Here is a 24557-nt window from a genome sequence, read left to right as displayed (position 1 = left end):
CATTTGTAGGTATTGGTGAAATGCTGCACAGCAAGAGGCAAAGAGGGTGAGTGGGATAGAGTGGTGTGGACACCTGGTTTTGCCCAGAAAGAGAAACATATTCGGCCACGGTTACTGTCGGTCCGATGGCTACTTTACCACGCAGGTCACGGGACCTACCCCGCACGCCAGCACCTAATTGTGGGAAGCAGAGAACAAGGCCAGTTCGACTGAGACTGCTGGCTATTATTGACACCTTTTTTCTGCACATCTTCCTTTTAATGTGGGAGAACCCAGCGCCGCGTGACGTGCAGGTGTGACGTGCCTCTGGCCGTGACGGTTCGGCCGGATCACGCAGTGCAATGGTGCGAGCGGATTTCACTTGATGTGATCAATGCTTCTTCTCGTGGAAGATGTGCAATAACATGAACTGTGATTGTTTCCGGAATAATCCCAACACCTCTGATTATTTACCAGTTTTGCAGCGTGGCGATTGTTACCAATGACTTACATTAGGCATAATAAATGTCGCATTCGTTAGGCTCTAAGTCTATGGGCCAAGTAACCAGCCAATGCTCTAAAGCAGGTGTATCTGATACACGGGCTATTTGTTCACCCACAATGCGTTTTCCATTAATATGACAAAATCACCATGAGAACATAATTAAAATGAATCACAGTGGTTGTTCTGCTGTTTAGTGCCTAATTATTGTATGAGTACCGAAATTACTGCCTAATCAGCGAGAATTGGTGAAAGCATATTTCGCTTCTCACTTTCACAGATGTTCAAAGAAACAGAGAATTTTCAACACTGCAGAGCAGATGGATTGCAAAAGGATGCTTATGGGATGCAAAGGGATGGGCTGCAATGGGATGGCTAGCAAAGCAGTTCCACGTAGTTCAGCGGAGTGGATGAGACGAGATATCGATATCACGGATGGGATAATTGTTGGGCCGTCATCCTCGTCTGGTGTGCCACTATCTACGCTAACCCCAGACGAGAACGATAGCCAGAATATATGTTCAATTTGTCGCATGAAGATTACCAGTCCCGCTCCGGTCCTTTGCCGTGTGATTTCAGCCACAGCAGAATCGGCTGTGCTCGGCTTGAAATTCCACGCATTGAGTAAAAAAAGCTTCAATTATTTTCTGGAACACCACGTAACAAGGGGCACAGCGAAGTGACAATATCTGTAATGTGATGACACCGTCAGTCCCATCATTCACCGGTGGCATCGGCCCTGAGTTTCAGTATGCCTCGATGATTTAAACACCGTACATGCAGCACAAAGGTACCGTAGTCTAATGTTAGAATACCATGCCTGTTAATGCTGCTACATAAAATGAGCACAGCAACATATAAGCCCCCTCTAGCGTGAGCCCTCCTTCCCGCAGCACACGCCGCGGCCCAGTTGGAGCAATCCCTCTCGCAGCACGGACGGTCTCGGACGGGGCCCCTGCTCCCGCAGGAAGAGGAAGATGGTGGCGGGGACGGACCAACCTCAGCCGAGGACTCAGCACGGTGGGCCGGCCCGTCCGCGCGGCGCCTCCGAGCCGACGACGGCCGTGTGACCGCCGTGTCAGCGGCGACAACAGCTGGCGTCCTCTGATCCTGGGAGGAAGAACGCCCTTCCGGTGTCCCAGCCCGTGGTCGTTTGTTTCCGCACTGCTCCACAATATAGATGGTATCAAAGACTTTGGCAGGTTGACAAATGAACTGCGAGTTGAATCGGAGCCATTTATTATCCCACGGGGAGATGAACTGATTGTACATCTGAATTTGTTGGCGTATGTAGGATTGTGCGACTTTCTTGCAGTCTGATATTAAGGTATCACGGGCAGGCAACATCCCTTGACAAATAGCCCAATGGACATCATCGTCCAGTCATGAGCCGTCTCCAAAGGCATTCTTGCACCCTGAGTAATAGCGATGGTGATTTACCCCAACGGCATGTCCGATCCCGGCTCTAGAAGCGCTGTGCTCACGACAACCGGACAGCGTCGCCCCTAGTCCGAAGGCCTCGCACCGTCAGCGGTGGTCGGAAGCGGCCGGTAACCCCAGCTGGAGGATCGGTCGATGATATGTCAGAACGGGCGCCGAGCCGCGTCATCTTCAGCCCGGGCGGCAGGTGACAGGAGTTTCACCTGTTTCACCGCTCAGCGGCAGCTGACACCCGGGCTGAATCGGCCCTCGATTCGAGCCATGGTCCACCGCTCCGCGGGTTCAAAGGGTTTTATCCAGTGAGAGCGTCAAGAGAGTAAGGAGATTTGACGCGCGTCCTACTGCCCCGCATGTGCTTGCATGCTGTATAGATGGTTTAAACTTATTCCTTTTTTGCACGCCATGGGTTTGATACATAAGTAATGGTCTTACATGGTTGGTGATTGATAAAAATCAAGATTGCGCAAACTGGTATTTTTACCGCGGTGTTCACGGGTAATTCCTAGCCTGCATTACCATCGCAAACAGGTAGCGTTAAACATGGTGCTATTAATGAACCATTGAAAAACCCTTAGCGCGCACTTTCCACTTAACACAGCACACTGCGTTACACAGGGCGCTGCATTACGCAGGGTGCTGACATGAACAGCGTGAGCGGATGTGACATTACGTGTGGTACACAGAATGTATGGTTACTTCTGCGAAGCGCATCACGACGCGGCATTTTTGAATAATCTCAAACCGCTGCTGGACTGTGAATCTCACAGACAGGCAGAATGCGACTGCGCGCTCCTGCAACTCACGCTACCCTCAGCAAAACGCTTCGTCGCCGAACTGAAAACGACAACCACAAAAATGTAGATGTCTTTATGCACCGTGCCCAGTCCGTCTAGCTCCTTGGAAGACCCTGGCAACATCTTGATACTAATGACAGTGCACCACAAGTGCTGATCAGTAGTATCACAAAGCCCATATCGCCATTAATAACCGTTCTCATGTAAACCCCGCCAGATGTTCCGTCCCCGGCCATTAGTCACTGGAAACAACTCATCACATCGAGGGGCGTGGCTGGCCAGAGGTGCTTGCGCCGCGCACCTTGTAATACGGACTGGTTCCCGTCATAAGCATCGCAGCCATGCTCCATTTCGGAACTTAATGCTCCGTGGACCATGATAACATATATTCTGTACAATACCCCACCCGGGCCATTCCCCGCAGCGAGAAGATGACATTCCAGCGGGCGGAGCAGGGACGAGGACAAAAGGATGTGCTCGCCGACCTGCTGCAATGGTCAGGAAATTCCATCACTGGTAATCCGACCAGGTTCCAGTTATCAAGTCAGGTTTCAGCTTCATGACGATCTGGCAATCTCCTGGTGTGCGTGGTTATACCAAACATGACTATGGTAACGTTTTGTTCATGGTTTATCTTACGACGCATGCAACTGCTACAAGAATGAGCGTAGCAACTTGCGATCCCTCGCCGGTCATAGCAGGGTGAATGTAGAGTAGGCAGGTATTCTGCCGCTGAACCATGCCAACGCAGACAGACATTGCTAAGCCATTGAACTCCACCTGATGATCCATCTGCCGGGCCCGATAAATCTGAGTACAGGTTTCCGCCGCCCACCCTGGCGAAAATCTACGAAAATGTGTCAAAAATGTAATACCAAATAGGAAGCTCCGCGTGAGTTCTGTAGATTTTTCGAAAATATGAGTACAGCTGTGACATTATCGCAAAAAATTCAAGCATGTGCATATCACTGTTTCCCGCAGGGGAGCTCAAGCAGTTCGAAACACCAACATTCAAAATGGAACAGCCTATGTTTGGCTACCGCCTGTGGATGGAAAACCCCGCAATTGGAGTTCAGGGATGTTGATTTGTGCGATTTGCTGAAGTGTGAGTCTCAAAGGATGGGCTCACCCATGTAGTTTATAGTTTAGTTTTATAGTTTAGTTAGTTATAGTATAGTTTAGTTTAGTTCAGCATATAGTTAAAAGTTTCTCCCAGAAAAACGCAGTGCTATGTTTTAATTACTTAACAAAATAAATCATGAAAAAGCCGTACATATTTAACTTCACACTCCACTTATAATTTGCTATCGTATTTATACTTATATTTTCTCTTACACCCTTTATAAATCTGCATATTTTTTAACTAAGCATGGGACCATAGTAAGTGAGCAAGCGAACTACGGAAACAAACTGCATGTATGGGAATCTATGAGAGCGGGTGGTGCTTTCATTACGACTGTTTTAGAGCGGATCGTTGCGAGCGAAGGCGTAACCCAAAACTGGCAACATAAAAGCCGTTTGATATATGCTGGGGCCGAAAAATCCTTTTGGCACCACAGGCTCAGCGGTATGCGGGGGGGGGGGGAGCGCCCCTATCCCCTTAACCCGCATTTGTCATTTTTTCGCCGCAGATGGCTCCTGACAGAGCGTTTAAAAACAGTGCAAGGCATTCTCACTAAGCTCCATTCCTTACCCCCCCCCCCCCCTTTAAGAAAATCCCAGCTTGGCTATATTTACAATTATAAGTTTCTGCTCGTTCAGAAAAAAATGGAACGCATTTTTGGGACAGAACGACCCTTCCAAAGGAAAAGTCAGTGAGCTGATGACGTCAGCCTCAGGACGCTACCCGGCAAACGTGTGGAATCATGAGACTATCGTCTTCAAGACGCTTACCAAAGTGAGACCAGAGTGCGCGTTAGCTCCCAAACTCCGGCTGCAGTGTACGAAACAGAAGTGAACCCTGTGCGACAGTACTTCCGCAGTTTATTGTGACGCGCGTTTGGGACCGGTGCGGGCTCCCATGTGAAATTGTTGCACTGCTAGGCTGGTAGTGGTCGGTCCGGAATCCTCACCTGCAGGCTAAACGCACCGAAGCATGACGGGCATGCGCTCATTAAAATTCACCCGCGGACCGTGTGGCGGTGCAGACCGCGTCCATTACGTGGCGTAAACTGAGGCTGAGATAACGGCGGCCTGCGGTCCCTTCTGCTGACCGTCGGGACAAAGTTAACGTACTAGTCGTGCGAACGGAAACCAGCGTAGAGAGGCCGTCGCCAAATAATGTGAATCATTGGCGTATAGTCTTCAAGAAACACGAATAGGACTCGCTCCTCCGGTGGAAAATCAGACCCAGGAAGCAACCAAAATATTTACTAAAGCAGACCATGACTGCCCCAAGCATTCAAAACATATGCCTTGAACAACCATTGCGTCCGGTAAAGAGAACAAAGCCACGCACCTGGATTCATGCCCTCGTGTGCGGTGGCAAAGGTTATGTTCGAACTTTACAGGGCTGCGCCACAGTTGCTCATTGTATGGTTTGATTCAAGTGGTGTATCGGTCGGAGACAATCCCAAACCATGCTCATCTGAGCCGCAGCCAGAAGCCAGCACCCGAAGATGTTAGACGCATTTGCTTTGAGCATGCTCACATGATCATTTTGCATGTCAATATGGTTGCATTTCACCGACTCATGGCGCCGCACAAACGGCTGTGAATAGCATAAAATATCTTAGATATTTTGGAGGCCACGACATTCTGGCGCTCTACACACATTTCGGAGCACCCATGTTGACAATGCGAAGTGCACGTTTTCATGTCGTTTCTTACCTCTTCACGCTGCAGCACATTTCACGATCGATCGAACTTCTAACTCCCAAACCAGCCTCGTCTGCACCCAGTCTGTCGGGCAGCGCCCCACCCGGCACCCCAGCTGACCCAAGATGCTGCCTCACCTCCCGTCTGGCAGGTCACGTGTCCGCCGCAGCTGAGGAGCGCTCTCCTCTGGCGCCGGTCGGCGGGGGTGCTGGATTCCTGTGCCGGAGCGTGCGTTGGAGCCCTGCCGTCGCCTGGACACTGGAGCAGGCTACTGAGCTGCGCACCCCTGGCCGGTCGGGCGCCGTATGAGGCGTGCCGGGCTCGCCGCCGTCCGAGCGGCGCACCGGGGCCAGCAGACGGCCGCCGCCGACCGCTACCACCACAGGCGCTAGCGATCAGATGGGAGGGTGGGCACCGGGAGTAATGGGTCACAGGACATGATGGGAGCTCTGACTGGTTGTGAGATGGGATGATCTGAGCGAACAGTTCCCCAGAACGAACGAATTCCGGCTACCTAAATTATTGCCCTGCATGCCAAAGCAGTTATAATGGAGAACACCACGCTGCTGTACTCGTCCCCATGACGCCTGTGCTAAGGTCAAATCTTTGTCTCATTATCGCAGCATAAAAGCAGCCTTTCCGGTCATTAGGGAAGACACCACATGAATCGGAGTGGGATGCCCGCTGCAAGTTGGGAGAGCATGAGGTGGTGCTCTCTTCTCAGGGGACGCCTAGTCTGTACTGAAAACGCCCAACTCCAGAGACTCGTTGAGCTTTTTTCATGCCTTTTTCAGATCATGAGTTCCCATTGCAGTACCGAGGTTCTTCACGTTCTGACCTCTTAACCGGGGCGTAGTGTCACAAAATGAGTGAGGAGAGAGGGCGGGGGGGGGGGGGACTGAGCAGCGATAAGTAACGCAAACTGCACCAAAAGTACGCCAACAAACGGGTTTCTTCACGGGTTTGGCCCGCTTCCATCTCAAAGTTGGGGGGGAGGGGAGGCTGAAGCCTAAGGGACAGAGGGAGGGAGTAGCCTCAACTAAACAGAAAACTACATCTCTGTTTTCGACAAAACGTGGGAGGAGGGTGCTTTTCTGACATGATCCCCTACCCGGCGTTTTGGAGTCTATTATTTCGCACGAGTGCTATTTTGTAGCCAAGCCTGATCCTTATCTACGTGAACTTTTCTGGCTGTCATCTTGCAACCAGAATATTAAGTGTCGCCGGGGCCTCATCATGTAATGAAGTGCTTCGCAGTCTGAGAACTCCTTCACAACTCCGGATATCCGAAAGTACTGACATGCATTCTGGGGATTGTCTCGGATCCTCTTCCAAACCATGAAGCGTCATCATAACCCTCAGGACACTCTTCGTATATCACACGAGGCTCAGCCTTAGGCTCGAATGGCCTTGGAGACGCCATAATACCTAGGAACCATCTTCAAAACGCTGACTTGGTCATTTCAAAGGTCTCCCTCTTTCAAGCTTTTGGTCACTTTCCAGTCGTAAGTTCGTCAGATGAAGTTCTAGGGGTCCTTCCGCGGAGGCATGACCCTCCTATTCGGGGACCCTTGTCGGTGCTCCAGTTACCTTAACATACCATGCATCCTTTCTTTATTTTAGAAGACAGCGCTTAAAGGTGCAGCGCCTAAAGCCTTTCTGGCTGGTGTCTTTTTATAGCGGCCCGTCCTATGTTACCCCCGGTATCTGGCTTAGTCTGACAATGCACCTGCACTGTGCCTCACATCTATCAAAACTATATAACCAGAAAGCACTGCAGCCCGGAGAAGATACAAGCTCCACGGAAAGAGCAATGACCTCTGAGTCCCTATACTGTGAACGCCCCAGCATTCACCAAAATGTCAACCTTCGTCCGCGCAGCTTTTGGCCAAGTGTCCCCGGAACCAACCACAGTTTCCGCACACCATCATCCAAAGCACCCCTAACTGATGCCCCGACCCCGGTGCCCGTGTCAGCTAAAAATCGAGGTGCCAGTGACCGACCCTCCGTGACCTACGCTGATCCAGCGGCGGGGGGCGTGCCGCGAGACGGCCAGCCGCGGCCAGTGCGGTGTCGCGCGCCTCTCAGCCGGATCGTGCGCCATCTGCCGCGCGGGAGGCGGCGGCCGGGCCAGATGTGCCTCTCGCCGCCGGGGCCGCTGCGTGAGCGCCGGCCGGCCGGCAGCCGCACGGCGGCTTCATGGCGATCACACGGATCGTGCTCGACGAGGACACGCGGCGCTGCCGCCTCTATCGCCGCTCGCACGGCGTTTGGCGCTCGGCTGCTCGGGCTTGGGCTTGCTCAAGCCCGGGCGGCCAGCGCCGGCCTCATGATCGGTGTTTCGAGAGCAGCTGAGATCCGTAACGAGCAGGCGCTTACGCTGCACTGTATTGAGCTGGGCCTGGCTACACAAGACGTAATTTACTTGCGCTACGTCAGGGCAAATAAGCGTCCGCTTGACGATGGGTGATAAAGATCTATTGGAGAAGGAATGGAGCCATATTCACGGAGTACACAAAACGTGGCTTGCGCAAGGGACCTATGCTCATGGTCGAAGCATGCCGAACATTTCACTCATAACTGTGCAGCATTGACGGCATCATACATGACAGAGTAACGCGTGATGACTGGCTAGCGGCAGCACACGCCCCATTAATCTCAGGACCACCGTAAATTCCCACGCAATTTTGGTCAAACAGCTCTCACGGCCCATGTCTACAGGCTTTGTGCAACGCACACTAGCAAGTTGAGGACCCTTTCTCCGCCCGAGAGCACAAGGCTGGCGAGGCTCGGCAGGGTGTGCCACGCAGGCGCCACATTAGGTGACCAGGCATTTTATTGAAACCTCCGCCGGCCGCCAGCGGGCAGGCTAGTAGGCCATGCTGGCGACAGCGATATGCAATGACAGCTCTGTCTTTATGATTTGCGTGTACAAGTTATGCACGGACAATGCAACGCAACGTGCAGTTTAATAGAGGAGCATATGTGCTGTGAGAATGCCGAAAGAAGCGGAGCTAAATGCGGGACACTGAGGGAGAGTGATCGTGAATAAAGAACTGAACTGAAGTAAGCTGTGATAAATCTGAGGGGAAAACAGCCAGAAAGCAAACACATATACAAAATAGTTCACGATTTTGATTCGGGGTAGCCAACCTTGCGGAAGGAATCTTGTTTGATTTCCTGCTTACCACTATGATGAAAGAAGTACATTTTATTTGTCTTCCTTTTCCCAACGTGTATAATTTGTCATGTTTGCGACACACTGTCAAAACTGATTGCGTAATAAATGTCACGAAAGCTTGAAACACTGCTTAGGAACAACGGTGCGCAAACATGAAGTTATCATCCCCCGAATTCAATGCAACGTGGTACTATGGCTGCTCACCTACGTGGCGTTTACCACAATCACTGCCATTATGTAATTTACCTTAGTGGCCCTTTTCGAAGCGGACTTTGGCTTTGGGAATAGGGGTATCAGATGACCAATGTCATGCACTGGCTCAACCTTCAACCGACCAGCTTCTCGGCAACCGACCCTTGCCCGCTGGGTCAATCACGGACGTGCTTTTATTCGCGCCAGCGCCGGTGCGCACCGTATTTATCTTGACAGTGGTGGCGACCGCAGGGAAGAAGCGTAGTGGTGTTACAAGGCGTTGACGGCGCAATCCAAGCTAAAAGTAATCAAAATTGATATCCTTATTACGTCTCAATGGTGCTGCAGTGGCACTATCCAGTTCTTTTATTGGACGTAACAAGTCCTCAGGTTTCACGAGAGTTTTTCTTCTTTTTTTTCAGGAGAGTTTTTCACGAGAGTCCTCAGTTTTCAAACATGCCAAAAGGTGAGACACTCCCTTCACAGGGAGACACACAGGGAGTGTTCCACATTTGAAGATATTAAAGGAAGCATCAGCTGTAATGAAGTTAGATAACTTATAGCTAATGACATGCTTTTCAGTTAAATAGACTGCTGTAGTCAACGCAATTGCTCCATTCAGTAAATATGCTCCTCAATACGTAATCACTTGATTGGGTCATCGTATCTTGCACACATTGCATTGAGAACCCAATTGAGAGCCACTTTATCTTGAAGTCGCGCTCACGAACGCCAGATGTGATCGGCTCGACAGTTATATTTGTATTGGTCTTAATCACCGCATAACCATGGAATAACAGGAGTTGAACAACGTTATTATTACGTCATGGGCGCCTGGGTGACCTTGAAATAGTCTGCCTGAAAAGGCCCGCACATCTTCGCGGGCGTCAAGATCAGAAGCTAAAACGTTTTAGGTCTTAAAAGACGAGGAGTATGCACTGCACCAAATGATCTTTAAGATGCCTTTTCAGTTCAAAACCCTATACAAATTTGGAACACTTCCTCTAAAGGGAATGTTCCACATTTAGGATATTTAAACAAGCATGACATATGATGAAGCGAGCTTACACATAACTATCGACATACTTTTGGATGGATAATGCAGCTCTATAGAACACAATATCTCAGTTTTGTAAACATGTTCCTGCATACGTCATCGTTTGATTACGTCATTGTTCCTTGTACTACATTGGTTAAGAGCCCACTGACAGCCATGCTATCTGGAAATTGCGCTCACAAGCTACCCTTCCCCATTTTTCTCACCGGATTTCGCCCACTTTATCCTGATCAAACGCAATGTATGTTTTTAATCTTAGAATAATTTAGAGAAGTCTTTAAATTAAGCAGTATAGGGGTCATGCAAGGTTAGATCCAGGGGCCAGGCACTAGATGCACGCGTCTCTTCTGATCGGCACGTGAAGACGCCCCTTTAGAGGCCATCTTAGGGCACCGGTGGCGTTCTTCTGTGGCGGTCATGGGAGGCGGTGCGCATTTTGGTTGTGGGGGACGGGGACAGGGCTAACCATGAAGGACGTAGTCATACCCATATTTCAAGGATTTCACTTTAACCTGACAAGCCATTGTATATCTTATGGCGCTAGTTATATGAAGTTAATTGCATCGTTTATCCGCTCAGCTGTTACGATTTGTATCTTAGTTGATTTGTATCTTAGCCCCATTACAATTTGTTATGAGAGTGGTACGAGGACGCCACTGCGCAGAAAGGTCAAAGAAGATAATCCTGATGTAATGATCATCTTTTACCCACATTTTTGTGGCATTTCAGCCAAAAACATTGGGGGAGGGGCCAAGCCAACATTGAGGGGGAGGGGGGGGGGGGGGCAACTCAACATGGAGGGCAAGGCCCTCACAAAAGAATGCAAATTGACACCCGTGAACTTAACTTATTTTGGTACAAATCCTCATCGATTGTCGCTGTATATGCTTATTGCAGCGTATTTTGAATTTCTTGTGTTTAACGCACACAACAAAATAATGGCTAGCAGAAAGTATATAACGCTGGGTTTTATGATATATTACAACATAGTATTAATGTATGAAGGTGTTTACAATAAATATTTGGTCCGGAGATGCATTTGACTCGAATGTTCAGCTTGGTTGGCCCAGCAATGCGTGAGAACTGGGGTAGCGAAATATTTTAGCCTTTTAGTACTGTGTTAGTTGCTGGATAAAACAGCCTTAGGTCGTGGAAGTGATAGGTGTATGTATTTTGAAACCTCTGATCATTCTATCAGGGCTAAATTTAGCTCAAACGGTCGTATAATTTTTACGAAACTTAAAGCAGTAGACTGCAGTAGGTCAGCATGGCCCTGCAGAGCACGTGGCCACAATTTCGCGGGCTTTGGATTCCACAGACGGCGCTCAATTCAGGATTGCGTCGGGAAGGGTGGCGGTCGGTCGGTCTCAGGCAATGCTATCTAACAAGGTCTCAGGGAGTAAATCCATATCTGGAGAGTAGTGGATGCAGCCATGTACGGGTGAGCTCCAGCGTACAGTGTTTCATGTATACCGCTAATTTTGGTAGCCGGCTTTAAGCGACAAACACCTGACTGCAGAAGTTTTCGAAGGTTTGTCACGAACCATTGTTATCGGTGATGCGCCATTTACCAGACAGATAAGCACATGACTAATACTCCATGCCAGCCATGGCGAACAAATCAAACCTCCTTCACCGCTCAGAACTAGATTATTTCTGACACGTGTGTTGCAATCACGACAAATCAAAACACTTTCACCCAGCAGAACTAGATCATGCCTGGTACATGTGTTGTAATCGCATTAACAACCAAAGGGTTACTGCAAAGGTAGAATCTATTGGCCATTTCCCCTGTGCTGTTTTTTGTGTTTGATACCAAAATTTGCAGGCTCCTGTTTTTTGGTTGTCATTGGTGTTTACAATGTGCCTAGCTGTTGAGGCTATATGGTGTTGTTAGCCTCCCACCCTAGCTGGGGGAGAGGGCATAACAGAGAATCAAAACCTGTACCTCTGGTTCTCTGGATGTGCAATATAACCACTGTACCAGCGGCACTCCCTGGAGTATCAGCGATGTTTTCAAACATTATACATATGTTTCAGCATCTTGAAAATGTGTTGGGATACTCATTTTTTGTGCCAATTTAGAGGACAGACATTTTCATGATGAAACCACGGAAGCGTGCTGGAGCCTGCATTGATTGATACAATCTGTCAAAATGTATTCTGGGATCCAGTTGAATTGAAGCTCTTTACTAATACATATGTAAAAATGCAATATAATAATAGCCTCTAGTGTTATGAGTGGCCAAATCACTATCTCTGTGTATGGGTGGTATAATTATATGCACTTGTGCTCTGTATATCATGAGCAAGAAGGGCATTGGGTATGTGGTTTTTCATGATTATGGGTTCAGCATCTGCATGTTCAGCAACATCCAATCATTGACCTGGTATGATGAATTCATCTACCATTGCCCCTGAATTTGGGTGTACCAGGTTAGAGGTACTGTTAAACAAATTTATCCAATGAGGCAAAATTGGGTTATATTAGTGCTTGATGCCTTAAGCCATGGCTGCTCTTATGATTGCATTTTTTGTATGCATCTCATGATTCATAGATGTGGCTTGAAACTGAGCATGGCAAAATAACCCATGCCTGCTTGATAGCTTTGGTACCTGCTACATTGAAGACTGATGACTAAGCCTAGGTTGTTAATTCCCCCAAAGTGATATTTGCCTCATATTTTTCAGCACTCCCAAGCAAGTAGAGTAGACTGTGAAATATTTGATGTGTTATGAATGGGTTCTGCTCAGCTAATGCAGAGATTTTGAATGAACAATATTATGAGATAACCTCTTTCAGCCATCACTTATCTGCCCTCTGTTTAAATTCAGATACTCCAAAGGCTTGTCATGTATTCCACTTACTGCATTATCGAAGGCGACTGACCGCGCTAAACCGACTCCCCGTCAAAACAGGAGACTTGTGGTGGGCCGCTGCGGTCCGCATCCATCGACAATCCCCACAGCCCGCAGGCCACGCGGCCAGCCCAATCAGCTATTACTGGGCCGATGTCAGCGCCACCTATACCGAGATGTACGTACTTCGACTTGCGTCAGTCTTGTACAGCCAGCCATCAGGCGCCCTAACACCGGGGCCGGTCTTTCGGGTTGTCGGCACGCAGGGGGAACAGGGGCCGGTCCCTCGGGTTGTATAGCCGGCCATCACGCACACAAACACCAGGGCCGGTCCCTCGGGTTGTCGGCACGCAGAGGGAAGTGATGGCTGCGTTCGTTGTAAGCATAGTCCCGCGGGTGGTAGGCTTTTGTCGTGCAGTGACTAGTGTCATACGGCCTGCGCGGCGCCAGCCCTTCTGACCAGTGTTTCTCGGCATACTGAAGACTGGTTGTGTTATGCATACGAGCTGAAAATGAGGAGCAGTGTCTTTGCATTTGTGTGAAGCAGACACTGGTGGTCAACATCAAACACTCGGCATAAATGTTCCATATTGGTAAATCGGATTTTCGTCAATTGACGCATTATTGCGGATTTTCCTGTCACGGTAGCTCAGTTGGCGAGAGCCGATAGCGTGGTGGTCAACGCGCCTGCATTAGCAACTGCACGTCTGGGAAACCAGAGGCACGGGTTTCGATTCCCCGCGGTGCCGCCCTTGCTGCCAGGGGTAAGAGGCCGGCGACGCCATATAGCCTTCGCAGCTGAGTGGGTCGTAAAGCCCAATAACGAGCGCCTGCCTTCAGATTTAGCCACCCGTGGCGGGCCGGGCTCGATTCGCTTTAGGCGCTCGCTGTCTACCGGTATGACTGGTGTTAACGAGCAAACGGGCCGTCGCTGCCGGTGCGGCGGCGGCGTCTCCGCGATGGTGTGAGCGGCCCCTCTGCCGATTGGTCCCCCACCATCTGGAGCCCATATGTGGGCCACGTGGGTTTATGGGGACACGCGGGCGGGGACGCAGGTCTTTGCCGAGCAGTCCACGTTGAGGCTCCGACGGCGCGGATCGACGAGAGCCGCGTCAGCGTTTGCGACGACGACGACGACGACCTAGAAGTGTGCGACGCCGCCCTCCAACCCCTCTCTTACATTTACACTGTAACTCTTTGGCTAATAGAGACTCTTCCCTTTCAACGTCTCAAGTCGATGGTCCTCCGGAATACTAACGAACTCTTTCGCACTAACATTCTGGTCCCCCGGGCCGGATGTAAGTGAACTCTTTCGCACGAACAACTGGGATGGCCTGCGGCTGGATCCCGGAGCCCCAAAAACATCATGGGCCCTCAGCAAAGGGCGAGGAACGCATTATGCGTGTCTTGAGCCGTTGCGTCAGCAGGGGCGCCGCAAGAGCTTTCTCGAGTTCAGCCACTCAAGTTACGAAAATCCTGTGTTAGCACCAGCTCTCCCCGAAAATCAAGTGATGGGGCTAACCTATCAGAGGTTAGAAGGCCCCGAAAAGCCAGTAAGCGACACTACCTCGGTCGCGGCTGCGTCTTGGAAAGGAGACACCACAGACTTTACGACCTGCGTAATAAGACCGAGGGGCGCCGGGCCGCCGGCCGGCCGGAGGGGGCGGCAGGGGGAGGGGAGGGGAGAGGACAAAGGGGGCAAACCGAGACGAAAACAGTCGGCCGGCCGAACGCGACAGGGTGGGTCACGCGGGGAGCGGCCGAGATTTTTGGATCAGGACTGGTAAGGACACAGGCGTTCGCCTGCACCATGTGTCTGGGCGTGTATGCCTAAACCTGTATGCCTGTACGAGGACACCTGTACTTTGCGTCTGGTTGCATATGTCTGAACCGTGCAAACGAAATTTGTACCTTGTCTGGTGACGTATGCCGGGACCATACGCGCGGCCTCTGTACCTTACGACTGGCCACGTATGCCTGCATCATGTTATGTCAAACAATAAAAAAATGTCGGCACCATTCTGGCCAGACTGGTACCCTGTACCGAGGTGAGTCCGTGGGCCACGACCCATGGCGTCACCGATGGCTGCCGGGTGCCCGGTTTCCCTTGGGGTGGCCGTCATCCGTTTGAGGGCCATGCGCATCTTCTCGGGTTAACGCGGGCTCTGCTAGAAAACGGCCTCGCGCCTGCGCTGCAGCGTGCCCACCACACCGGCGAAGGTCGTTTTGTGATCTTTTATGGGCAGCACAATTTGACCGTCGTGCCGACCAGTGAAGCAATGCTTGCTTTTTTCGTCGGCCACGTGCGGGCCTGCGGCTGGGTGCCTGTTCTGTTCAATGTTTGGAATGTGTTTGGATTTAGAATGTGTTGGGAAGTCGTGCAAGAATATCCATGTCCCAAGTGGTTTTGGTAGGTGAGACCTTGCTTAGGTTTTACGGATGTCATTGCTGCTCTTTTCTTACCCATATTTGATTAGGAAATGCGTTGGATTAGTGTGGAGTAAGCACGCCATATGGCCAACCGCGGCATTAACGCCAACCGGCGCCCGCGATGGTGGGTTTACGGCCATGGTGCAGCACCCTTCGATAGACTCTTTGGTCCGGTGGCCCGCACCGAGGGTACGGCCTCGGTCTGTGTCACCGGACCAGTCCCCTGATCACCGGGCCTGAGGCATCGGGATGGGCCTGCTATATGGAGACGTCCCGCGGCGGACGTCGTGACGGAAAGGAAGTCAAATCTGTCCCGCAAGGGTGCCGAAAATATGAAATATTTGCCGTGCGTAGTGTACAGTATGTGTGTGTGTTGGTATCTAAACCAGTCGCGGGATGTAGATTAGAATTGCGCAGCATACGAGGAGTAAATGTGGTAGCTGTAATGTAACGGCATACCCGGTGCCGCAAGGCACCTTGATGATTTGTTAATGTAACTACCAGTAGTGCGGTGATCACGCTTCTCGTTTGGGAAACCAGACGTGCGCGGTTTGATAACACGCAATACCCGCTCTTTCTCCCGGGGTTTGAGGTAGGTGACGCCATATAGCTTCGGAGCTGAGTGTGTCGATAGGTCCCAGCGACAATTACAAGGGAAGCTTAAACTTGCCCGGCCGACTTCAACTTACCCGGCACACTCCTCTGCTGCACGGGCTGTGGGCGGGCGGCTCATACCACGCAATTGCAGGTCACGGCGACCAGGACCGTGCCGGCATGCTGCTGCGTCTTGAACGGCTCCGCTTGGTCTTGACCTGATGACTTGATTGGGCGGGTTGGACGTGGACAGCGCTGTGGCCGGCTCTACGAGTGTTCTAGACGCGGGCTTCGCCGCTGTTTCAGGCGCGTGCGTGCTGGTGCCGAGACAGGCAACGGGCTGCAGCCTGCAGCGGACTTCTCGGTGGTAATCGGGTGGAGGACGAGGTGAGGTGTCGTCGTCATCCGGGGCTCCGGGATGCCCGCGATCAGGTATGTGGCTCCATTCGGGCACGGCGGTGTGCGTTCATTCACCCGCGGGCACCGTCGCTGGTATGGCCGCGCTCAGGGAAGCCAGAGCCAACACCGTTTTTAGCGCACGGCGTCACTCGCTCACCACGTCACACCACTTGCCGACAGTGCTTTGCCGTGCTAGAGCATGCCGACAGTAACGGCCACCTCGTCCATGCAGTCAAGCCACAGTCGCTGCCACACACGAGACAGCAAGCCCATGAATATGTGGAATGCACGAGAATATGCGAGAATATGCTTAAGTGATGCATATGTGGGTAAGGTTAGCTGGCAGCCAGTTGTGGAAAATCATCAAATCTTAGGTAGGCTGGCTGGAGTGCGCCTAAGCACAGTTTTATGTTGATAGCATAGGATAGTCCGTTCCATGCGTACTCAACACAGTGCGTACTGGTGGGATCCAGAAAGTGATGCTGTACTCTCCGCTGATGTTAATCCGCCCCGTCCAGCCCGCGCCGCTTCTCACCTCCAAACGCGTCTTCTCTGCTCGCCGGAGGCCGGTCGCCATGCTGTCCGCAAGGGGCGCGGAAATTGCCAGCGGGGGTGCACTAGGGGCGCGGAAATGGCCTGCGGGGGTCGCGCTCGGGGCGCGGAAATGGCCCGCGGGGGTCGCGCTCGGGGCGTGGAAATGGCCGTCGCGGTCGCGCTCGGGGCGCGGAAATTGCCAGCGGGGTCGCGCTCGGGGCGCGGAAATGGCCGGCGGGGTCGCGCTCGGGGCGCGGAAATGGCCAGCGGGGTCGCGCTCGGGGCGCGGAAATGGCCCGCGGGGTCGCTCTGTCTGCTCCTGCTGAATCAACAGCCGTCGCCGAAGTAGTTTATATGCTCACGTGAGCTTTGCGTACAATGAGTGGAATGACAAATGGGGTACAACTTATTGCATCAGCATGCAAAGGCAAATACTGAACACATACCTATTGTGAGCTCTGGCACGTCTTACCATGCTCCGCCGCTGATGATCTTAGCCAGTCGCTGATGACTGAATGTCGGGAACGCTCTCGGGGCACGCGTCACGCCCATCCCCAGGTCGGCTGATCATCCATACACATGGGCGAGGGTGGTGCGAATGTGGCGCCCGCTGGCCTGTGAGGTCAGTATGCACCCAAAGCCAGGCACCCAAAGCCATGACGGTGTACGTTTTTCGAATCCGTGAACTCGCTGGCTGACGAACCCAAATTAAGTTAAACTAAATGGAAGAGCTTGTGACAGTGAAGGTGGCTTCTAACGGCACTCGTCATTATCGCAAATACCTGTTGCAATAAACAGCATTAGTCTTCTGTTCTCGTCGTAGTTTGACCGAAGACTGACTCTTTGCCCGACACTGGCCACGCACCGACCGGAAACGGCCGCCGCGTGCTTGCATGATCCAGCTGAGCGGCATCGGGGACATGGGCAGGGTCCCAAGCTGGTGTCCACCAGGCACGTGGTTAAAAGATCAGAAGCCCGCACCTTATAAATCGCGAGCGCACCTTTCTTTTGCATATTCGGTGACCGACGCTTTGGTGACTGTCTTGTTATCTGTTCGTTCGCGCCTTCCCAGTTCCGGAACACACACACGACGTTCCACAGTTGGCGCGTGTATTTGAACTGAACCACCCGAGCCACAACTGAACTATGCGGATGCGGCACACTACTGAGAAATGGCCTAGCCGTCCACACTTTTTGCATGCTTTCCCATTTGCTGGGCACCGGCCTCCAGTGTGGGTGGTGAAGCCACAGTGACCATGTGGCTTTTTGTTCTTGCAGTTTAGCTCAGTCGCCTTCCCAATGGCGTGCTTGCCTGTGCCTGGTTGGTGGGACACCTGGGTCTAGCTCCATCGTTGGTGCGCACAGCGCACACCTCAGGTTCCCTTCCACACAACAGCTGTTGGTTCTTTTGGGCTGACTCTTCCAAGGCTGCAATCTCAATCGCTTTTCGTAGGGTCAGATCAGGGTGCTTCAGGAGCTGCATTGCAGTTGATGTCTCACTGAGACCCATGCACAGTCTGTCCCCGATCGTTTCATCCAGGTTTGGGCCAAACTTGCATGTGGCAGCCAGGGTGCGGAGAGCTGAGACATACTGCAGGACAGTCTCACCTGGTTGCTGGGCCCTCTTTTGAAAGTTGCGCCTTTCCACAGCTGGGCTCTTTTTTGGAATGCGGAACTTGTCAAACTGATCAATGATCTTCTCCAGGTTATGGGCATCATCTTCCTCCTCCCAATTAAAATGGGAATATCCCCCTTGGGCGGAGAGGCCAGCGCAGTTGAAGAAAATTCCCATTTTCACCTTTTCGGCTATCTATCGAGCTCATTGGTATCGTAGAAGAATTGCCAGTCCTGCTTCCACGTGCGCCAAGCACTAGCAAGGGCTGGATCAGCCAGATTCAACTCAGGGGGCTTCCTGAAGGAAGACATCACAATTGGCTCAGGGTGAAACTGGCGCGGACTACCCGGCACCTGTCAGAGGGAAATAATTGGTCTACAATGACAATATTTCCTTGAAACAAGCCTTCAGAGCAGCAGTGATGCGTGGCGATTGCCCATTCTGGTACCATGTCTTGTTATCTGTTCGTTAGCGCCTTCCCAGTTCCGGATCAAACACACGACGTTCCACAGTTGGCGTCTGTATTTGAACGGAACCACCGGAGCTCAACGGAATCGCGTCCGGGTGCACGGTGGCGCACAAGGCGCAGTACCGATGTGGAGAACTGGCTCCTAAACTGGGGACGCAACACATTTAACATGGGACATCACATGCCAGCGACTGCCTCGAAAGGGCACAGCCAGACATCACAGGCACTTTTTCGGCCTCGCACTTGTACGAAGTGATCTGCCTTTCAGAAGATCCTGTAACCAACAGTGGCTAGTGGAAATGTACATTGCCACACGAAAAGTTGTGGTTTTAAACATAATATAGCCGTGTTTCTGCGGCATGCTCGCTGTCGTAGAAACACGGCTTCAGTTTTTACAGGGTGTGCCACCACGCTTGTTCTGATCCGCGTCGTGGTCACAGGTGATGTCCGGCGATGCCTCTAGCCGGCACTGCTTAGCGATGGGTCTGCGGGTGAGATTTCCGCGGAGCAGAATTGTCGCGGCGCGGCAGCGCCCGCTCGGCCCCCCGATGAGCGAAGCCACCCTGGCCAGGGACTACCGGCCGCGAGGGCCTTCTCCTTGGACCAGGACGACCCCGCCAACCGCAGATTTGTGTTGGCTTTCTTGGGTTTGTTCCACTCAATCATGTAGCATTTATGGGAGGAGCGAGAGAGCAGCCCTTGCTGGCCGCGGCAGTCGCGGTCTGAACAGCATGTTCAGCAGGGTGCTGTCAGCCAGCAGTCCCCTGCTGACGCCAGCTTACCGTGCATACCACGCAGGGGCTGGACAGCGTTCCGTCACCCAGCTGCTGGTGGCGCAGCAGAGTCTCCAGGCGGCTGGCTATTGAGTGTGCCAGCCTCTCCCGCTACGCCGCACACAGTGCATTGAAGTCACCACGCTGAGTAACTTGAATATCACACACTTGTGACGCCACTGTCATAGGCAGGTTTGTCAACAACGGCTTAAATAAGGTGGCCCAGCCCGCCATGCCAAATGCATCGAACGCACAGTCTACCTGTTGTCATAGTTCCACATGCTCCGGCGAGAACGCTGGGAGCCGGGAGGACGCCAGCGGCGGTGAGTGAGCCATGTCCGTGCTGGCTGGTGCCGGTGATACCGCGGGCGTCTCGGGCTTGTCGTGGTCAGTAGCCGTTGTTAGCATTCGTGACGCTTCACTGTCACTGTCTGATCACGTCACAGTCACCAGTATCGTGGATGAGTCCGTCTACGATCTCCGGTCAGCGGCACAACTAGTGGGAGCCTGATGTATATGCATATATACATATATACATCTATATATTCATGTGTATGTATTTATTTATGTATACATCGTGCAGTTTTTGGTCGTTATTGTTCGTCGCTCGGGAGCGTGCACAGTGCTGACACAGCAGTGCGGGCGAGAGGCAGCAGCCGCTCTGCACGGCTGCTGGCCACGCCGCGACGCCGGCTCCCTGCAGGGCTCCATCCTAATCTGATAGGAAGCGGCGCACTGGGGCGCCGAGGACCCGACGGATCTCACCAAAAACTCCGTGGTAGAGACGCCGGGTCCCACATGACATTAAGACCAAGACGGTGGGAAGCATAGCGCCGCTGACTGCCATGAAAACCACCAGCAACTGATGAAACTGGTGAGGCACAACACGAAAGGTCCCATCGGCTTGCGTGTCAACGTGGCCGTTGGTGGCAGCGTGTGCCACCACGTTTGTCTTGAAGCCAATAGCCACCTGAAATACAAATAATCACACCATGTAATGACACAATTTTCTGAAACAGTGTTTATATCTCACCCCGGTTAACACCGCAGATTGTCGCATGGAAATTAATGCAGCCATTTTTTTTACGTTTGTGACGAGTCAAAGACACCTGGCAGCGGTAGCCGAGCTGCTGTTACCCGCCGCGAGATAATGACAGGCTGAACGAGGCTCTACTGAAAGGAAACGAGCGTTGCATATCAAGCACACAAAGAGAGGCAGGGCTGGTGGATGCAGCGCGTGTGGAAAGCGCTGCGGCAGATAGGCTTTGCGCTATTTGTTGGGCGTGGCTGCACTGGGATAGTCGTGGTGAATCTGCCTAGAATCTACAGCTTCTCTGCTGTTTTATGTATACAGATATGTGTACAGTATACAAATCTGATATAGCAGATAGGCTTTGCGCCATTTGTTGGGCGTGGCTGCACTGGGATAGTCGTGAATCTGCCTAGAATCTACAGCTTCTCTGCTGTTTTACGCATCGCCGATATCAAAGTATCCATGTTCTCCCGCATATAGATTGATCATTGGTCTCCCTTGAATTTCAACCAATAAACATCGTGACACCACACAGCAGTGCTCATGAAATCAAGGACAAACGTTTAGCTGGCATCTTTAATGATGTCCTAGCCCTCCAACCGTCGTCTAACGTACCGTTCTAACACAGTATACGGACCGTACCGATGGCGCAGTTCGTTAGAGCACCTTCCTTCCGTTCTCCCTATTCGCTCACCCGTAGCGGGATGGACTCCCGCTCGAGTCGTTTTCGGCGATCGCTATTTGCCCATTACTGGCCTGCATCCGGTGACAACGGCCGCACTGGAGATCACGCGACGTCAGAGGGCGGTGCGCACCTTACCGAGCATCGGGACACGTTAGTGCCCGACTGGATCCGCCGGCTTTTTACAACATGAACGGGTAGGGGTGAGGGTAGAGCTGATGCGATCATCCTCCCCTGCCCGCCACGTCCACACCAAGAATGATATAACCTCATGGGGAAATTTTGGATGGGTCTAAGTGCAACCTTGCGACCTTTTACGATTAGTCAGAGATTTGCGTGTTCCGAAATCTGCACATGCAGGACGTGAAGTGATGTATCACAGCCGTCCTTGACGGTAGTGAGCGCTGTGTGTCATAAGCGGATACTGGTATCTGGCCTCCATTCGCATTTATCTCGTCCCCATTGATGACAGAACTGAAGCAGTGGTGTGCTCGCAGTCCTGGCACGGCTGCGTCGACCGCGGCGACTGCTGCGACGGCGGTCTCCGGCACGGCGGGCTGATTCACTCTCTGTCTTAGCATAACCTGCCGCATTGCTTGGTAACTGAGCGCGGCTTTCGCCTCGCCTTGCGCCAGGTGGTTGAAGATTTGGCGATTTGTTCTCCCCTCTACGTCATTTTGGACAGCATTTCTGATTGCCGACGTCACGCTCAAGGTCTGAAAAGAGGAAGTGCATTTGCAAATGATCGGGTCAACTGGCATTCATATGTGGTGCAACAGTTCTTACTCGTGCTTTACGGCAAGTTCTGGACGATCTGAATATCAGGACATTCATTTTGGAGGAACTCGATTTTAGGATTAATATCTCTTAGAGTCGCTTCTAGAGCTTCATATTTTTCTGTCTTTGAGCTGATGCCGAGCAGCTGTGGTGGGCACATCGCTGGAGTTTCTCGTCAACGAGGCTCACGGAGAGGTTAAGGAAGTTCCTACACTTCCCCACCGGAGCACCATCTCCTGTAACGAGATATTCGTTTGATCAACGTTTAGCTGAACTCTTTGCAAGTATTCTATGGTGACTGCTAGATACTTAGAAGGCAACATCACATGTACGGACAAAAAAATATGACCATATTAGCCACGTTCAAGAAAAAAACTACGGCCTAAAGCTGCGGAAGCAGAGGGGTAGGTACGAAAAGGTACGAAATGACCAGATGAGTCACAAAAATTGATTTTGTGACATAAACCTATTGAACGACACTGTAAATCGATATACCTCCACTCACTGTCAGCAGGAACTCGCCTGACAATTTCACCCGAACCGTACCGTCCTGGCTATTATTCACTGACGGTGATAGCAAAGACAAGATGTTTTTAATTTTCCGTGGAACTCCCTGATTTTCCATGTCCTCCAACTCAATTTCACGATTCAGCCTGGGGAGGCGGAACCATGTAAAGTAAGTCACCGTGCATCCGACAAAACTAGTAGGCAGCCAATCAACAGTGAAAATGCAGGAAGAATGGTTTACTGCAACATAGACACACGTTTGGATAGCCCGTACCCGGCTTGAATAAAACGGGAAAATTTCGTTAAACTTGTTCGCGCAAAAAGACCCGCGCAATTTAAGGTAATCAAAGGTTCGGAAAATTATCCGATCATATCACCTCTTGCGCTCAGCCTTGATCCGGTGTAAGCATGGCTGGTCCTGATCCTTGGCTTGATCTTGGCTTGATGATGGCTTGATCCCGGCAAGCTGGGAGCAATAGACGCTAACCGACGGTACTTAGTCAGGGAAATGCTTGCGTCGTCCAAAATCTGCGAGACCGCAGCTGGTGGGAGAGATGTCATTTGAGCTGGCCGACATGTCGCACCAAATCCGCAAACGCCAGCTGCTTCCTCCAGCTCCCTGATTTTACTTCTCTTATGTCGGACCGAGTACTCATCGTTGGCGGGTCGCTTGTGACTGCGTCGGGTGGGTGTCATCTCTGGACGGTGCCTGGTGGGCGTTGCTTCCAGATCGCGATGAGCTGGTATCGTTTCCGCGCTGGACTGGGCGGACGACGCCGTAGTGCTGGGCTGGACGGTGACCTGCGCAGGCGACGCCGCCGCGCCGCGCTGGGTGGCGTGCTGAGCGGGTGACGCCGGCGCGCTGAGCGGGCGACGCCGCGGCGTGCTGAGCGGGCGACGCCGCCGCGCTGCGCTGGGCGACGTGCTGGGCGGGCGACGCCGCCGCACCGCGCTGGGCGGCGTGCTGAGCGGGTGACGCCGGTGCGCCACGCTCCATGGGTGATGCTGCCACACGCATAGCCGAGTTGCCGAGCTTGGAATGATCGGTCTCCAGCACATCATTTGATCCATTTTCACGAAAGCGGAGCTCTGTTTTCACAGTGAAAAACTGTCCTGCACTGTTAACAATATATACATTTGGTTTTCCACGCCTCTGGTGCAATCTGACGTATGCTCAAGCTTAATGAGCTTTTTTCGCAAAAAAACATTGATCTATAGCAATGGCAAGGCCAATGTTTTTGGCCTCATCCGCAAGAGTAGCACACGCAGCTTGAGCACGAAAATCAGCAACGTGAGCACGAAAATCAGCAAGGCGTTATGCTTTCAAACAACTTCAAATCCACCCACAATCACGTTCGTGGACAATCGACTCTTAGCACAATGTAATAGCCATGTATTTACCACGCATCTCTGCATAAGAAGCGCGCTTCACGAAAGCAAGGCATCGAAACTCACAACGTGCCGACACCAGTACGTCGGACAGTTCAACACACGTACACGGAACGCAGCCAGCAGGTGGGCCCTCAGGAATAGCTCGGCAGACAAACAGGCGGGCCGCCAGCAGCAGATAGTGGCTGAGCCACAACAGGAACGGGCTATATGCTCATGTGTAAACACCGCATTAAACATTACGTGTAAATGTACAAACTCTGCATTATACATTCCGTGGGAATGTAAAAACAATGCATTACACATCACGTGGGGAGGGGGGAGGGGTGGCCGGCGAAGTCGCTTTTCTTTGGACGTTAGCGTGATTTTCGTTATAAATTTTACCACCGCACCACACAGTAGCATGTGGCCGGGATTGCCCCTGAACCCAACGTGGCAGCTCAAATGAATACATTTGTAACGTTACGTTAGTCGTTCAATGCCACACCACTCCCTGCTAAGCCAAAAGTTGCACCTCTGTTCTGGCTGCCAGGC

General features: G+C 51.9%; 1 protein-coding gene across 1 annotated transcript in view; it reads left to right on the top strand.

Annotated features, from left to right (window-relative positions):
* The window catches only part of LOC119092411 (paired box protein Pax-6), a 36331-nt gene extending 31974 nt beyond the window's left edge, over window positions 1-4357 (top strand). The window contains exon 5 of the mRNA XM_037215373.1: window positions 4347-4357. Coding sequence (XP_037071268.1) covers window positions 4347-4357 — 11 coding nt within the window. The remainder of the gene's footprint in view (window positions 1-4346) is intronic.
* The last annotated feature ends 20200 nt before the right edge of the window (window positions 4358-24557 follow it).

The sequence above is a fragment of the Pollicipes pollicipes genome, unplaced genomic scaffold (assembly GCF_011947565.3).
Source record: "Pollicipes pollicipes isolate AB1234 unplaced genomic scaffold, Ppol_2.1 Scaffold_3447;HRSCAF=4054_pilon_pilon_pilon, whole genome shotgun sequence".
NCBI lineage: Eukaryota > Metazoa > Arthropoda > Thecostraca > Pollicipedomorpha > Pollicipedidae > Pollicipes > Pollicipes pollicipes.
Note: the sequence above shows the minus strand (reverse complement) of the source record. Positions and strands in the feature narration are given on the sequence as shown.